Here is an 18,724-nt window from a genome sequence, read left to right on the forward strand (position 1 = left end):
CCATTTAGATAAGCAGCTAAGACATCAAAGGCTCCTGCAGTGAAGCACCAGGGCATAGCAGCTTAGTGAGACAGATCACAGCCAGAATTCATGAACTAGCAGAAAACTGGGCTCATCAGTGCACACAGAGCAATACTGTGCAGAAGAGCTAGGCTAGTCCAGATGCAGCACAGATATCTCAGCTTGGCTCAGAGTGCAAGTTAATAAGCCTCTGTTCTCAGCGGAGCTTCCCAGGTCAATGCCCATATAGGAGGGATCAAGCTTTGTTGCTGTTCAAACTTCAGTAAGGTGTTCAGGATCCTGGTGTTAGCCCTTTATGTGTACACCTCAATTAACCTGCAGTTGCTGGCTTGGCCTTCTCACACCATTACTCCCAACATTTTGGGTTCCTGGCTTATCTCAAGAAAGGAAGCTTGGATCTATCCATCCATCCTTGCACACACAATTGTAGCTTTTCATAAAATGCAAATGCAGGGAGCTGACCAAAGCTCTTGACAACGAAGTCACTCTGGTCTGGAAAAATCCTGCTTGAGGTCAGAGAAGATTAGAGATGCCTTGAAAACTTCAACACTTCTAATCTGACCTTGCCCAAGAGCAACATCACTGGTAAGAGTGATCCATCTCCCTTCAGTCATTGCTCTTTCTGACAGCAGTACCAATTAGTGCTCCATGTGGTTGTTGCCCATTAGAACAAGACCCTTCATGCTAACATTAAAATTTTCCCTTCCTTCTCTGCTACCTTACTCCTTCACGCTGAGAGCATAATGACAAAATGTAGAATTTAGCCTTAATTGGATCTCTGCAATGTTATCACCTGAATTAGCTCCCCTGTGAATAATTATCACTGCCTAGAGGCTGACAAATTGCTTCCCTCTACTTCATGATTGTCAGGAGTTTCAAATTATATGCTGAGCATGGGGACCATAGAGGGGACAAAGGGGAGAATGAAAATGAAAGCCTAGAGAAGCATAATTATTAAGATTATTAAAATACTTGACAGAGTGCCATAGTCTCCATGAGTCCCAAAAGGGGAGAGTGACAGCAAGAATTTTGCTGGGGCAATTGGGCAATACCCACTCTGGCAACAGACTCATACAGTCAAGGTGAAACTACAACCACTGCTCCCAACATGTGCCAAAGGTAATTCCTTTGTTATTCACCACCCCATTTAAGCTATGGATAGCAGCTTGTTTACCATCTCATCTGCACATTTGGTCTTGCTACATAGATGGCAAATTTTTTGCAGCAGAGGCTGATAGAAGGGTAAACGTATGTGAGCGGATAGTAGCAGACTGCCATGCATTTAGAATAGCGTATAGGAGTTTGTGTTTTGCAAGGAAAAGGTTTTGGCACAAAGCTGCTCTTCCTGAGAACACTCGTTCCATGTCTGGGCAGGACCTCACACAGAAACACAATGTGTCGTTACTCCACAGTATCCATCTCAGATATTGACAGAGCTAAGAAATGTTCATTTCATAAACCCAAATCACTATAAAAGTGTAATGCTCTTTGCACATTACTTGAAATGGTCAAATAGGGCAAATAGGGCTTTTATCCGATTTCCTCATTAATGATGCTGTGCTTGTAGGATGGATGCATTTCTCAGCTCATTTCAAAGCAGTTCCTCAGACTTCTTTCCCACCGTGCCAAACCAACACAAGTCAGACACAGGCAAGGTAGCTGCTGACATATTCCCAGGAGAAGGCTCTTCCTGCTTACCTGACATACAGTGACCTCTTCTGATTAGTCCTCAGGGAGCCAGACCCAGAACTCATGCTGTGATTCATCATCTGCTCACGCAGGTCATGGATTTTTGCCTCAAATCGAGCGTACTCTAAGGAGATAAGAAAACCCCAGAGAACAAAGATATTTTAGTTTTCTTGACCTATATAATCATTAGGGCTGCTAAATGCAAATTAACATTAAATTAATGAGTGTAAGGCACATCTTGAAAATGGAGGTCTAAGAGAACCTTGAATTTATGTATTATCTTAGGTAAATATATGCCCTTTTTATTGTGGTACCTGAACATTTCAACACTGGCTAGGTGAGGAATCAGATATCTAGACCCACAGTTCTGCAGTTTCAGGAAAGGAAAGGAAGTTTAAAGTGTGTTAACAATTATCTTCCAGTCTGTGGAAAGGATGTTGAAAACAGTTTTCCACTGTATCTTTCCTCCTTCCAAACAATGGTAGGGTCCTTGGTAGGGTCAGTGGGACTGAGGTTATTAATGAGTGAAGCAATTATTGTAAAATCCCGTCAAAATGAAGGAGATATTTCTATGCCAAATTATCCCCAAAGCAACTGGAAAATCACTGTATGAGCAATCAGCCACCTTTTTTACACTGCTCAATGAGGCTTAGGATCTGTTTCTTTTAAATAGGTGGAGCCATTATCTCGTTCATAGGCTGGGTGATCCCAGAAACTCCAAACCTAAGCTACACAACAATGGCACAGAACTGCTCCCCCCACCTCGTTCACCTCCATAGTTCCATTGGTGTCTCTGCAAAATGTTGTGACCTGTTGCCCAGCAGCATGGAGCCATATCATTTGGTGAGACTCCTGTCTGACAGGACACAGCCTCATCAGTGGTCCCTCAGCTGCCATGCTCCCCTTGCTCATCGTGTGACTCAGCCGGCTGAGCTTTGGTTTGCAAGAAGAAAGGTTGGGGTTTTGGAGACAAGCTCTAATTCCTTGAAAATGAGAACCTCCAGCCCAGAGAGCCATAATTCAACCTAAACCCAGGAAATCTACTGATGTGAGCTATAAGACTAAGCTGAGGGGGTGTACAAAATACATTTCAGTGAGTCAGTGACACTTTAAAGAGTAAGATATTGCAGACTGATGCCAGCAAAGAGAAGATGATGTTCCCTGCACCTCAACGTTTTATTTCACTGATGCCTTCAAAAGAAGGGTCCCTTTCCCCCCAGCAGGCTAAAGCAGAAGTTTCCTCCTCAAAGAATGGAGGTACATTGCAACAGATCCCACCACCTCCCAGCTTAAGCAAATAAATCTTTACAGTGCATTTACAACCCATTGCTCTGCATCTTGTTTGTTGCTGTCTGAGCTATGTGAAAATGCTGTAAGACAGCAACATTCACATTTTTCTCCTAGAACTCAGCATTATTTTTGTTTGATCATTTGCTGTTCTTACTGGCTCAGTTCCCAGAATGTCTAGATGCTTTGCAACAACTAATTCATTTTATTCCATGCACTCTACATTTTCATTGGATAATAACACCTGACCTTTCCAAGATCCCACATTTTGCACAGACAATAGCCATCTTCAAGCTGGCTTAGCAGAATGGTTTGATTTGGGGTTTTGTGTTTGGGGTTTTTCCCCTCCTCTCTTGACATATTTTGCCTCCTTTTCCACTGAGCTTCCTTGGCATTACCTACTCAGTCTGTTAAGTGACAGTGGCTACTTTGCTCGTCGGTTGGGAACCACTGCTGTGGTATAAGACTCTTCAGTCTTCCCACATACCTATGACTTCACTGACTGCAACTGAAATTCTGTGTGTCGGGAGAAGAGAAACTCCTACATGCAGACTGCATTTTAGATTTATTCTGTAGCTCGTTTCTTGTTCATTTCTTTCACCTACAGTACATCTTTAAACTTCTTAGAGATTTAAAAGCACAAATTTCAGTGGAACTGAGGCTCCTATAAACTCATGTTGTCTTTTTGTTTTAAATGGAGTTTAGTTTTGAAGTGTTTATCCCAGTGTAGGATTTAAGTTTGCTCTATGTGAGTCATATTTGTTCTAATCTCCTACTTTAGAATTTATTTAGTAAATACTCATCTTCTGAGCAAAGCTTTGTTTAGCTTATATTTCATTAAAACAAATCTAAGATTTCTTCTTGGCAAATAGGAAAGGGGATCTTGAAGACCAAGACTTGCATATCTCTTCCTCATACAGTATCAGTCCTACACAAATAGACAGAATATTACAATCTAAGGCCAGTTACTAGCTCTCTTTCCTTTATGGTTGAAACACTGAAGAAGACAGTAAACATACAGTGTAATTCAGCCTCTATAATGTTTTACATCTGGGGAGCACGAAGGATATGAATGATCTACAGCAGAGCAACTTTCCCTTTAATAAGCATCCCCATGGCAGGCTGACTATGTAAGGTGTGGGAGTAACTCCCAGATTTAGACACCAATCTGGAGAGTGAGAAGAGAGGATTGAAAATCTGATTTTCTCTAGCACAGCACCCAGCTACTTGCAACTTGAACATCAGATACTCAAATGACTACAGCTTGGTCAGATGATGATATTGCTTGTGTTCTGACTTTAGAGCACACTTGTAATTTAACCAGTTTCAACTGCTGGTAAACTTATTCTGAGTTCAAGAATGTCTCTCTTTCTGGGAGATCTCATGAAACCACAAGATGCATTAAAAATTACCTAATAAGTGTGTGGTGGAAGCTCAAGTTTCAAGGTCCTCCTCCCTGCTTGATACCAAAAATTACTGAAGTACTAATAATATTCTGTTACTTTGTTTCTTGAGATGTTTTTAGCTATGGATTTAAATACATAGACAATTTGAAAAAACCCAAATTTATGGGACTATATTTTCCTACTGTATCTTCTTAACATTTTTTTGGTAAAAAATACTGAAATGTACCCTTGTCCCCTCTTCCTGTCAAATGCCTGGGCCAAAAATTGCATGACCATCAATGCAGGCAGTATTTAAATTAGCTCAGATCAGTTTCTTTAATCTCAGTCCTCCTAGCTCTCCTACTGATTCCTAGATACTACAGTGACAGATGCATTTGAAATGTGAACAGAAAAAGAAACACTGATGCTCTGCCATCAGAACTGCTGTGATAGTTCTGCCTACTGGGAAAGATTCCTTTTTTCTTAACACTTCTTTGTACGTTGGGTCATGCCAGGAGAGCTGTCTCCTAATAGCTTTGCATTTGTTAGGTGTGAAAAAGGACAGTGCTAAAGTCCAGAAAAGCACTTCATACTTCCCTCAAATTCAGCACTGCATCTAAATAACACACTTTTCAAGGCTCCTACACAATTAAAAGGACACTGAGGTTGTGACATACTAACAAAATACACAGTCAAAGCCCATTCACTAACTTCATGCTCTTTGAAGAAAGGGAGAACAAAGAACACGTTACTACTGGAACGCTTCATTAGAAAAACTTCCCAAATTTACTACAATCCATCTGCAAAGTTCCTACCTGTTGCCTGATGCAGTAATGGCTTAACAACTCTGGTAGCTTAAGGAACTGATAAAACCAAACATTAGGCTAGAAAGGCAAATGGGTGAGCAAACTGCAACCTATATTATTTCTGGGGTCAGAACTGATGATACAATGGTTTGTACTGGCCTGTGGCTCTGGGATTGCTGCTGTAAAAAACAAGGAAAATAGGGTGGAGGGAAGTGTTTGTTCATACACCAGTTTAGAGGAGGCCCAGGGCTCATGGCAGTCTGGGCAGACCTGAATTTGGCTGTGCCAAAGACACTGATAGGACCCCATTCCCCTGGAGAGGTGGAGCTGGTGGCACTGAATGTGGGAGAGGAGATTGCTGTGTTAGGGGTGTCCCAGTTACAGCGAGAGCAGGACCAGCTTTCAGGGCTCTGGCAATGCTGCCACAGGCAAATCCCCATTTGGCCGAGTCTGTTTTCCAATGTTGGCTCCACTCAACTCTCTGGTCAGTGAGGAGACAGAGAAGAGTCAGCTTGAATGGCTACAATGTGAAGTGCCCCCAAGCCAACCAAGGCTAAACCAGCACATTTATCAAATAAAGACACCACTTTGAATAACTAATGCCAGCTTCATACAGGCAAATAAACAGACTGAATAAAGTCAGGGAGCTGGTGATTTCCTTTTCATCTCATTCCAACACCCTGCCAAGTGCTATACCTGGGACTCATACGAATTCTAACCTTCAAATATTGACGCAATCCTTTCCTTTCCAAAGCTCTTGGACATGTTGAAAGGTCTGGATAGATCTTTGGGAGTAAACTTCAAACACCTTGAAGCCTCTCCTTAGCTCGCATACTGAGAAATCAAAGCAAGGCAAATGGCCAGCCCTGTTAAAAAAACATCTAAAACCTCAAATCCAGAGTGATATACTTCATGTTTAGCTGGCCAAGATCAAAAAAACTGTGATCTACAAAATCTTGACTAATTCACTTTGGTATCTCAGCTGATGCAGATGCCAAAGTTTTACTGGTGAAATGATTTAGATACCTAAAATTCTGCCAACTCATCTACCCACTGTGCAAGTGGGGCCCTACGTGGTGGAAAGGAATTGTTTTAACACACAGACATCACCCCCTTTTGAGCTCCCTATTGACTCTCTTTGGTGGTCCATGGTCAGACTTGGTATGTGAACTTTTGTGAGTCTGATTACTTAACACATAATTCTCTTCATGTATCATGAGTCTTTCCAAATACCATGACTTTGTGAGATTTGTGATGGATGTAAAGGCAATAAGGACAGTTTGGGATGAGTTTTGCTGTGATGTCCTTTCATATACATGGAGCAAGAACTTCTCGTATTAATACAAGCAGTATATTGAAATTCTCATTTTAGAATTTTTAAAATGAGTTCATAAACAGCCTAAAATACTGAGGATACAAAAAATACTTGAGAACACAAGAAAGGTCCTGGAAGTCTTTGATGCTTTTGGGAGCCAAAAAAATGAATGCGAGAAAGTAAACCTCAAAATCGATTAATTTCTGAATATAAAAATAGCAAAGATGAAGATATTATATCTGATGGCTTGGTGCTACTTTTTGGTCATAAAGACTAGCTATGTTAAATGAATAAATATTCTGCAGCTTTTCTATGAGAAAAAGTTGTGGAATTTAACAAAGCTACACCACTGTTATTTTTCACTTTTATGTTTATAATAAAGATTGTAGTATTGATTGAATTTAGAGAACATGGTAACAAAAAACCCCTCATCCTACAAGTAAAGCATAGTTGAGAAACTGAAATGCTGACTGTGATACAATAGTGAAAATAACAGTTCAGCAGCCCAGTCCATGTCTTTATCACTTGAGCACTTTTAGTGCTGGCCCCTTTAGAGAGATAGCAATTCTTTCTGCCAGCGGGTAGCAGAGTTTGCTTTTCTGTGTAAGTCAGGAAAATCACTGTTTGCTTCTAGATGATAAGAGGTTTACTGAACAGTAGAAATTCAAAAATGGAAGGTAAAAGTTGAATTGTCCAATTTTAACAGACTACACAGTTTAAAAAACCCAACCAACCAAACCACAAAACACAAGCGAACCAGGAAGGCATTAATTAGAGACCTCAAAAAAGGTATGTTGAGTAGCTCTAGAAACTATACTAAAGGAACATCTGCCAGACCAGTTTCTCTATGAATATCAATTGGTCATAATTTCAGTGGATTCAGGCCAGCTTCTGTTCTATTTATGGGAAGACAAACTGTATGGTGTCATGGACTTATTGCCTTGGACATCTGAGACAGCAACGTGCATAACACTATGATTATGATGCTATTATTGATGCTATTTATGTAAGTGTTTTTTTCCTTTACCTCCTCTTAGCAAGTGTCCTGGCTTAACAGTGTAAGATTTAAAAAAATAAACCAGATTTTTTTATCTTTTCCTAGAGTGAGTGTTCTTCCATTTCTGTCCTTTGCCCACAGTGTTGCCACTGGTTTATACTTGGAGGTGAGAGGAAGATGAGCAGACCAGCATCAAGACTTCCAAGTACTGGGTCTGGTTCTGCTTTTCCACAGATTTCCAGTGTGAAGCTGTGTGAGTCAGAAGGAGTAACTCTCATCACATGATGACAGCTACGGCAGAGATATGGCTGCTAGATGATCACTGTGTCTCTGGCTACGCCTGCCAAGGGCCCAGCATCCCACAGCCCTGTAAGCCTCTAAACCTACTGTAATACACATGGAAAGTGAAAGTGTGTGCAAAAGGCATGAACTGATCATGCTAGTATTTTATGTCTTCTCTTTGTTGTTGTTTTTTTTTTTGGTTTTTTTTTTTTTTTTTTAATATTTGAGTCAATTTTTTGGCTGAAAGTATCCTTTTTAATTGATTAGGCGTTCAATTCTATAGCTGCCTGATGTTGCAAGTGTTCACACGGCAGGTTAATGATGGTGAAAAATCATTGTGGTAATCTCTGGTAATTTTGTAAGAAAATAAAAACAAACAAAAAAACAAACAAGCAGTACAGTTCACTGTATCTTTGGTTCTTTTATCTGCCTCTGCCATGTCTGATGCTGGCCACTGCCAGGGACATAGCCCTGTACAAGGCTGGCTTTGGATTTTATGTTTTATTGTCAATACTATCTTTTAATAAGTAAAAAAAATCAGTTAGATCTACTGTCAGCTAAATTCATGACTCAACAGGAAACAACTGCACAATTTTGATGCAGCACTGGCCTTATTGACTGGAGAAAGTGCTGTTCAAAAAGCCTTGCTCCATTCATGGTGCACTGCACAACAGAACAAGTGATGCTGCTATTTCTTATCAGTCATAAAGTTTCCTTGAATTGTCTCAAAGGAAATGAAAACCACAGATTTCAATACTGGAGAAGAGAAGACATATTTGCATTTTATTAGATTTTATGACTTCATCTACCTGCTTTTATTGAAATATTTTCCATATCCTTTTTCAGGAACCTTTCAAAATTAATGAAACAGGCATTTTTACTGATTTTACTGATTGCTTTTCCCTTTAAAACTTCAGCACAGTAGGGCTATTAATGTCTTTATTCTTTGATATTGTGTGGTTGTCTTCCCTTATCAATACACAGGTATTTACATTTCAGCCTGTCTTCTAATTAAAAGTTCACCCTATAGATTTGATCTGCAGCTGGATTCATTGCCTTAATATCACCACTGAATTTATTTTATTTTGCTTTGTTACTGAATATAACTCTTTCCCCATGTATTGCACCATTAGATACAGCCCTCATTTTGTGTTAGTTGCAAATAGAAATACCCCATAAAATACATCTTCCTTCCATGATACCTTCAGGAGACTAATAACATGTCCTACTTCTAGTCACAGGGAATATAATTCCAAGCCAAAGCAGTCTCTACAAGTTTTAGATTCAAAGAATCTCTTCCTCTTAATGAAAGAGATGTACTAAAATAAATTAAGCTATTAGTGAGCAAGAAGGACTGTCCTACTGAGATGTTATTCTACCTGCTCCCTTAAAGCCTATCCTTGCTACAGGAAGTGTCATCTTGGACCTTCTTGGATGGAAACATCTGCAGCTTCTTCCAACCACTGAAGAAAACTGCAAGCAATTCAACATCTTTTGAAAATAACCCCTCACAAGACTTTGAGGAGCTTTATCCTGCACTGAATTTTACTGCATTCTCAAAAAATCACCTCCCTGTTATTTTGACTGATGTACCCTGAACTAAACAGCACTATTTGTGGCACTTTTTCAAGTTCCCTGAGGCCCAGACTGAGCTAACATTTTGCATAATGTTGTGTGTACACATGTCCAAGAAGGATCAAGGCAAATAAAAAGCGTGGTCTGCCTTGGCAGCACAGTGTGAAATCTTGGAAAAGTTGGACGCATCTCCTCAGCCCTGGCATCCAACTTGTACAGCTATGCTCACTCAGCAGAGCAGCTTATGTCTCATTAACCTTGATAGCTCTGTAGGAATTACTGCTTTGCACAGTGCACACTTCAAGATATCTCTGGTGTTTTAGGCACAAAGTGACTCTGTCAAGGTGGGAAAAAAAAAGCAAAGAAAAAAAAAAGCAGCACTTCCCTGCCTTGGAATCCTCTTTCTTCAACAAATATTTATGTGAGATGTTCTAAAGGAACAAAACCTACTTGCTAAGCTAATTTATTCAGCTACTTTGTCACTTCAGGCTAGTGCTGGAAGACCATATTTTCAGACATTTATTCCATTTCCACAATTCCCCATCCACAACCATTGCCCTGGGGCATTTGTTACTTATTATTTTTGCTTCATTGTTTTTATCTTGCTTCTGCTTTTAACCAAGTGTAGTTCCATTTCTTGGGAGCCGAGCATATTACACTGATATCTTAACAAAGATGCTGGCTTAGCTTGCTTAAGATATGAGCTGGCACAAAGAAACAACACAGAGCTGACCAATTGTGGAGTTTCCTAGGCCTGGCAACACTGGGAAGGCAGTTTGATATTCTTAGCTAACCCTGTAACTACATTGGGTACATATTCCTCTTTTTCAGACTTGTAAATGATGGCAAATGATTCCTACTTGCCTTCAGCTGTTTATAAATTTCCTCCTGAGTGTTTCACCTGTCAGCTACATGGTTCATGTGAGTGTTCCCAAATCCCTTTCAATAAAAATGGATGGGGTTAGCCTGTGTACTGTATTTACACTAGCCTGGCTGAGTGTGACGGATCCAGAACGGAAAGCACTCAGACACAAATATATGGATACAGAGCTGGGAGCACACTGGTGCAGATGGCATCTGCCCCAGCACTGCTGTATGCAGAAGATGCCACCTTGTACTACACCATGCTGGGAAAAGAGAAAAAGGCTACAACCCTTCTTCATCTTCTCCAGAAATAACAGCAATTTAGTGCGACTAAGGAGACACAGGATCCATCTAGGAATTACGTGTGAAACTTTTCAAAATAAAACTGGAAATGTAGATCAGTCTGACCCACCCGCTGTCCAGACAAAAATGAAAACAAGGAGTCATTCCTTAATCAGGGCTCAAAATTCCCAAGTGAATGACGAAAACTTACACAAAACTTCCATAGCTAAGACATTGTATGTTAGCTTTGTACTTATACTCCATGAAATTCTGATATACTCAGAGTGGGTAGAGATTAAAAAAAAAAATCTGAGAAGAGACTTTAGGGAAAAAAAGAAGTTTCTTACTGAAAATAGAGTGATCTGGAAGCTAATGTGATTTTATTAATTCCATAAATCAGCATGAAAGTTGTAGCTGACAGTAAAAAACTCGACCCACAAATAATTTAAAATCATCATAAGCCAAAGCAGAAAATTAAACAGTAGCAAGAATACCAATAGTGCCAAAGGTAATTAATCATAGAACAGGACAGTCTTACAGACTAACAAAAATACAGAGATTAAAAGGACCATCAGTAACAGAATCTTGGCAAAAGTGTTATGAAAATAAACATGGATATACTTTAGGCTGAACTGTTTTGAATTTATGATTAATACAATTTCCTAACATTGGAAATGCCATTAATAAATGATTCACTCCTTTATTTCAATATCTGCCAGGTAAAAAACTACCTCCCCCTGTAACTGCCACTTTCCTACACTCAGCTGTGCTGCTCTTCCAGTCAAGGATATCTTCAGCAATCTCCTAAGGCTGCCTGGAACACTCTATTGAATTAAAAAGAAGAATTCAGCAAAGACCAGAAAAAAAACTATCCATTTTTACCATTAAAAAAGCCCCCAAACCCTTAAAACAATCCCAAATAACCTAAACGAAAACGAAAAGAAGAAAATGGATAAAAACATTACCTCTTGTGTATTGATCTTTTCTAAGAGGCAATATTGAGAACAGCTGCAGAATCGTATCAGTTTGCTAGAGCTTCCTGATTAAAGGGGAATTACTGTTTCTCATACAAACAGCTAATAGGGAATGGTTCAGCACATTACAAGCTTGAATGAATTTAAACAAGACAAATACATATATTACCTCAGGGTAAGTCATGCTTCCTGCATCCCTCTTAGCTTATTATAGGGAATATTTTGAGTCCGTCGCAGTATGTTGTGCATTTGTCCACTAATTAGAAATGAAGGGTATAGCTGTGGCCTGAATGCTCAGAAATGTTGTTTAACTTGGGCATCAGATCATGCAAAATTGGACTAATGTCTGAAAAAGCACTTTAATACCAGTAAATGCCTTGCAATTACTGCTGATATAGTTGATCTCATCATTCACAGAACCACCAAATCCCACCATTATGGCATAAAACAGCTGGAAAAGGCTTTCTTTATCAAGCCCAAGTCCTGCTTTTACAGAAAAACAAGCCCTAAAATACTGTGCACAAACTGTTCAAATACTTTCCTATGATAAGTTCTATTTTGGCATTTCACAGGTGTTGGAAGGCCACTCAGAGCACCCACTTCTCAAACAGGTAGACTCATTCTTCTAGCTGAACACGGCTGAAGCTGACTTAATTGGCTTTTACCCCAGCACAGTTCCTCTGTGTAAATTGCTCTTTTCCGTTGTACATCGATTCTTATGGCAGATTTAGAGAGAAAACACAACTTCACCCACCCATTTCCGTTCTGCTAAATAAACAAGCCAATCTTAGTTAACAAAGAAAATGTCAGAGTCAGTCCTTCAGGAAGCAGATCTCTGCTGTCTCCCTGCTGTGCTGGTGTTACAGGCAAGGCTTATAGATCAATAGAAAATGGAAGTGCTGAAAACTTCCCACCTGATATCCAGGCTTCTTATATTCTTTCATGATTCTGACAAACATCTCAGAATAAGGATGGCAACATCTACAGCATTTCCCAAGGACCAGCTGTTTGTTCTCTGGAGTAAGTAAATACTTTGTTATCCTTATGTTATTTGTTTATCAGTGGTTTCCTTACACAAAGACAGTTTAATGCATGCACATCCATCTATCTATCTATCTATCTATCTATCATCTGTCTATCTCAGGCTGGTTACTCCACAGCTCTCTGACTTTCTGCTACGCTGCTTGTAACTGTTTAGGATGATCCAGGTAGGGAAAAGCAGCAGATCAAGATGATCCAAGATGATGCTTACGAGGTTTATGGTTAAACAGCTTTTAGCACTAAAAAATGTCACATCCATACAGCTTTCAGAGACATTTTGGGCAGGAATGATCAAAACCTATAAACACTTCAGAAATTTTTTTGACAATGATAAATGATTTAAGTTTCCTATACACACTCTTCCAAGAAAGAGATGTACTCAGAACAAATGAGAGAATCAGGCGAGATCATCTGGGAGTGTATTATGGTCTGGGATTTGTGATCAAGTTCCTAAGTGTTGTCTGTGTCGGGACAATTGACTGCACCTTCTGAAGCAAATGGAGAGGATTTTGCTTAGACTGCGATGCTAAAGTGCTGTATCAAGTTGCACTGCCAAGCATCTTCCAAGGACAAACAGGACTCTCTTACATGGACGCCAGGCACCAGAACCTTGCAACTGGAGCATGGGCCTGATTTCTCAGAAGTAACAGGAGATGAAGAGGTTGCCAGTGAGTGAGCAGAAAGTCTTTGGGGGGCCCTAAGTCACAATTAGATCTTTTTACAGATGTTTGCTAATTTGTTCTTAAAGATCCTCAGAGATGGAGATATATCAACCACCCCAAACAGACTATTTTCATGGTCCACTCTTCTTTCTGCAGCTGCATTATTTCCCTAATGTCTCATCTTAAGCTGTTTTGGTGGTTTTTTAAGATTCACAATGAATACAAAAAAACAATACAGCAAACTGAAGTATTTAAAGACTAACACTACAGTAAAATTACAAAAAGTAATGAAAAAAGGAATGCAGATAAACAGGCAAGCAGGGATGGTTTTGCAAAGGTAAGCCATTTGAAAAAGTCTGCAAGTGTCAGAAATGAGAGCTTAAAGAAAATTACTGTATATGAATTGGGACAGATGAAGCTCATTACTGCCTGTGGCCTACATGCTATAAAATGGGTTAGTATTGCTACAGAAACCTTTTTGGTGTGTCCCTGTAATTAGCACGAAAGTGCTATTATTGTAATTAACTGAGTCACCTAGTACCTACTGCAATGTTCATGGCTTTAAGCAGGTTAATGTGAAAATTAATTTGTGCTAATTTACACAAGTTCAGTGACACCCAAACCTATCTGGCTGCAGTGACAATTTGTGAAATAACAGTATTTTCCTGTTGACTTGCACATGGCACCGAAGCTTCAAGAATGTTACATAAACCCATCTTAGCTTTCACTTGTGATAAAACTATAATGATAATTTTCCATCTTCTTGGGATCAATGTATTGTGAGACTCCCTCCTAAGTGGATAAGTGATGTACTAGCTCTTGACATATAAATTAACAGGATAAAAGATTTGGGCAGGTTCTTTAGCCTGGTCAAGGGGCTGGCTGCTTTCAGAACAGCAAGTTCTGCAGGATGAGTTACCTTTTCATCTCGTTTGACTTCCAGGGCACAGCATATTGCTGCTTGTATACAAGAAAGAAGATAAAATTCTTTTGTGCACAAAACCTTAAGTCCAAGAGACTGTAGGATAATTCAGAGGGACTTGAATTCTTCTCAACTTAGTCCTGAACAAGATAGGAAAATAATAAGAAACAACTACCTGGAGGACTGAGAGAGTTGAAATCAAGCCAAATCAGAGAGTGGTTCAGTGTTAAAGGATAGAAGAGAGAAGATAACTTGTTTTTGTGCTTGCTGCTTTTTATTCTTCCACTAAAATAAAACACCTTGTACTGGACAGACAATTTCTGTTCCTTGTTAGCTTTAGGCTGGAGAAACACTGTCATCACCTGTCAGCGCGACAGGCAAAATTAAGCCCCACAGCTTGAACTAAACTGTCTTGTAGCTGTGACTATTGTTGCACTTTCTGGACAGTGACTGGCTATGCTAGGAGTGGCTAATTAGGGCTTTTTTGCTCTCTTTTCTGCAGTTGGTGTCAAATGAACTTTTGCACCTTGCCTTCCTTCAAAGGCATGCAGTCCCATCTGGGTGGTTGTTAAGAACACCCAGAACCATCACTCCTTCAGCTCCAAGCTGCTGTCCTTGGTCATCCTCCTGCAGACGTGCTACCACAGTAACCTGATAGCAACAGAGAAAAGCCACACAATCTCAGCACATTTCTGGACCCCTTCTTGTTCCCTGGCCTCACCCCCTACCTTGAGCTGGGCAGATGACAGGAGATGCTCTCCAGCTCTTACAAGGGGATGGACACAAGTGAGCAGGGCTTTCCTTCACGTCTTTCCCAGCTCCTGCATAGCAAGGAAGGCAGCAAAGCTTCAGGTTTTCCAGTCCTTCCACTGCCTTTTCTGCTCCCTGGGCTTATCTATAACCTCACCAAAGCTAAGCATCCTCTCAGCATCTCCCACAACCCTCAGTACACAGGGGCTGGTGAGCAACAGTTCTCCACTTGCAAGCTGCCCAGCAAGTGTCAGTGTGCCCTGTGCCTCGTTCTTTGCCTACCAGAGGGGATAACCTCCACATTTTTTTCTTCCTTTCAGTCATCTGCCTCACCTCTCCACCATTTCTCATAAATTACCTGTAAAATAGTTTTTAAAGAATACATAAGCCTGCTTTCTCCTTCTTCTCTTCAGCATCACTTCTCTTTTGTCTGTTTCCCTGAGCCCTCAGTGTCCAACCCCCTGCAGATCTGGCAGTGTCATGAACTGTTTAAGAACCATGTAAACTTCATTCTCCTTTATATAGATATGAATATTTTTTGTTTGTTTGCTTTGTTGATTTGTTTCCCTAACTTCTGCGAGGCATTGAGCTTGTTTGGTCCAATTTGTGTCCATTCTTACATCAGATATCCATCTGAAGAGTGGGCCATGATGATTTTAGGTGCATTTTGCTACCATTATTTTAATTTTCCTTTTCACAAGTCCACTTAGTTGAAAATCAAGTGAGGGGATGCTGAGCTGGGAGAGAATACAATAAAGTGAATACAGGGCAGTGAAACCACCTCTTTTTTCTGTAAAATGTGATGCCAAGCTCTCTGGAAGCTAAGTAAATCATATTGGCTTATATAATTGAATTTTTTTAATACTATTGAAAAAGGAATTGTAAATGTGTAAAATTGCAAAGGACAAAAATAAAGTTTTGTTATTTTCTTAAAGGTAAAGAGAAAACAGATATTATCTTGCTATTTCAAGCCTAGAAGACACAAATGAAGAAGTACTAATGACACTGCAAATACAGCTTTAGAATATTTTATAGACAACATTCAACGGGGCATAATACTTCTGTTCATTACAAAAAAAATGTGTCTTTGAAATTATGAGCCTAGTTTGACTTTCATGTGTTATTAGCTCTCAGTGGAACTGAAGCATTTAAATTGATTGTAATGAGACATTTGCAGACACTATGACTGCAGCAAACCATTCCTGTTTGGAGATGGCTGGCACAGGAGGCCTCTAAAAGCATCCCAACAGGGAGCAAGCATGATGCACTGACAAAGGGAAACAAAATTCAGCTTTGGAGAGGTCTGCCATGCAGCTGGCATTGCTGTGCAGGATATGCCAAGTGGCTGCTCTGAAGGCAAAGGAGGGCAGCACCCTTCAAAGAGTAGGAATGGATGCTGCTGGATAAATGCACATCTGTTTTTAAATATACACATGTGAATTTCTGCCAGATGCTAAAACAGAAAGAATTAAATCTCTAGTTGGAAACAAAACAAAACTGAATTAAAGCAGAATTCTCAAAGCAATAATAATAAAAATAATAACAATAAGAACTTACATCTCTCTCTGATACCAGGATGCTGAAGGTGAATATATTCTGGGAATTGTAAGACTTCTTATCTTGTGACTTCTACCTCAGCTTCTTCATCTTCAAAAGCCTCTCTCACCCCCATCAACCTTTTCTACTTTCTGCTACAGTTTAAATACAATTCAGTGAAGGACCTATATCAGGGACTCTATTTCTCTTTTCTCCCCTCATCTTTCTCCATTTCTTTGCTATCTAATTATGCCAACAAAGTGGAATAGTCTCTCACAATTACCCTATTTTCATGAAGCTTGTAAGAATTTCATAGCTCCAAGACTGCCGTGAAAGCTTGCCCATGTTTATACACATCTTTTTGTTTATTCATTTCTAGTGCTTGCATAACCTAAATTTCTAAGGCAAGTAACCTGAAAAAAGGATTATGAAATACTCTGAAGAGAAACCATTGCAAATGTGACAGCTGCTAAGAATCACTATGCCTTTCCTATTCCTCCTTCCCCTAGAGGTTACTATTGTTGCTGGCTGAGGAAACAGCTGCAGCGTGCTCACGAAGGGCAGAAAAGGCCTGGAGAAGACAGATTTGCCCTTTGGCAGTTTGATGTCTTGCTGGAAAGCTTGTCAACCTTATTTACATTTTAATTTGCATGCCAGCCTCTACAAGGTTTTATATTCATATTCTGCTTTAAAGTATCTCCTTGGCTATAATCACAATGACCTTTACATGTCTTTCCCCATTACCCTCTGGGTTGCAGTCCCTGCTCACTGGGCTATCCAGGGACTAGCAGCAAGAAATGTCAGGCTAAGCATGACATTTATCCAAACAGTTGGCTGCTTGTTAGGTAGACTTTTTTTTAAAAAAAAAAAAAAAAAAAAAAAAAAAAAGTATTTCCTGTAGGAGATTAAAGAGCAGTGTGGGCAATGGTCACATCTTGTCAAAGGAGAGTGGTGAGGGAAAATCCTTTTCCTCCAAGACTGGAGCAAAACTGGCAATGTGCATCACCTGACAGTGGCTACCCTTGGGAGCAAAGAAGGCAGGAAGGATGAAATTGGGTAGTGACTGATTACTATTGACATTATTTTTACCATCAGACTGACAACAGAACTTGGCAGGATTATGCTCCTGGCTAGTTAAGAGAAGCACTGCCATAAACATGCCCTGCTCCAAATAAATCAGAGCACAGGCACACAAGTATCGTGCATGCATTAGCCCCCAGCCTGTCAAGCTGCTACAAAAATGCATGGTTTTTCTGACACTCAAAATAATGCCAGTTGAAAACATACACAGATTATTCAAGGTTTTATAAGCACTCTGTGGCACCTTTCAGTCATTACAGAAAAGACTTTACTGAATATATTTTAATCAAGTAAAGCTTTCAAAGCCACTGAAGTATCCCTGGCATAGAGAGTGGTGGTTTTGTTGTTACAAGCTAATCCTGACTTTCTGACAAATTCACCACTTCAGGATTTCCAGATACAGAAGTATCTGAGAGCTACAGAGAACACTTCTGGGGATATGGTTATCATAAATAATTTCAGATCCCATAACTTATACATTTATGATTAATTTTGATAAACATTTACTTATAAAATTTTTTTGTACCCTGTGACTATGAACAGACATTGTAAGAACGAGGCCAAGGTGGGTTGTACAGCTCATTTCTGGGGTGAAAGAGGACTTTTTTCCCTAGGTCAGACTGCAGGAACAGTAACACTGGCTTTTTGTTACGTATCTGCTTTCTGGAACTATCTCTGAGTTTTATTTACTGTTCCACAGTATCACAAGGAACCCAATTTCCCTTTCTATTGAGTATATACTTCAATGCATCATCACAGAATCCCAACTACATAAACAGCACCAAGCCCAAATTGGTGTTTGCTAGTTTTTCTAAAGAAATGACTGGAAGAATCATCAGGGCAGCATCTGAACTTTGACAGTTCAAGAGTTAATTTGAAGTGTTCTGCTGTCAGTGGAGCAGCCTTACCAAAAAAGTGGTGAGGAAGGTTAATACATTACATATTTGTGTGGACAAATGTGGACAGCAATATTTTATTCACTTCAAGGCACAGGAAAGAAGATAATTCTGAATTCTGCATCTCCTCAAACCTGTATATGCAAACTGACTGTATTGGCACTTGTCCCTTCTGCTCTGTAAGACAGCATGTGGCCACAAGAAGAGAAAATAAGCTATTTAGTTTTTATTTGTTTTTAACTGCTCTGATTGCTTGACTGCTCTGCTTATCCCAGGCCAGATACCCTATATCACATGGATCTGTCATTGCAAGCTGTGCTTGTTTTATCAGGGGTAGAGGTAATTTTCTTCATGGTGGCT

The 18,724-nt window shown here is 39.8% G+C and overlaps 1 protein-coding gene across 5 annotated transcripts in view; it reads right to left on the reverse strand.

The window, feature by feature from the left end:
• The window catches only part of DLG2 (discs large MAGUK scaffold protein 2), a 973,962-nt gene that overhangs the window by 83,805 nt on the left and 871,433 nt on the right, over positions 1–18,724 (reverse strand). For all 5 annotated transcript variants that reach the window (XM_041483662.1, XM_041483665.1, XM_041483666.1 and 2 more), the window contains one exon: positions 1,720–1,834. In XM_041483662.1, the coding sequence (XP_041339596.1) occupies positions 1,720–1,834 (115 nt within the window). The remainder of the gene's footprint in view (positions 1–1,719; positions 1,835–18,724) is intronic.

This window comes from Pyrgilauda ruficollis, unplaced genomic scaffold (genome assembly GCF_017590135.1).
Source record: "Pyrgilauda ruficollis isolate IOZ18807 unplaced genomic scaffold, ASM1759013v1 scaffold60, whole genome shotgun sequence".
Lineage (NCBI taxonomy): Eukaryota > Metazoa > Chordata > Aves > Passeriformes > Passeridae > Pyrgilauda > Pyrgilauda ruficollis.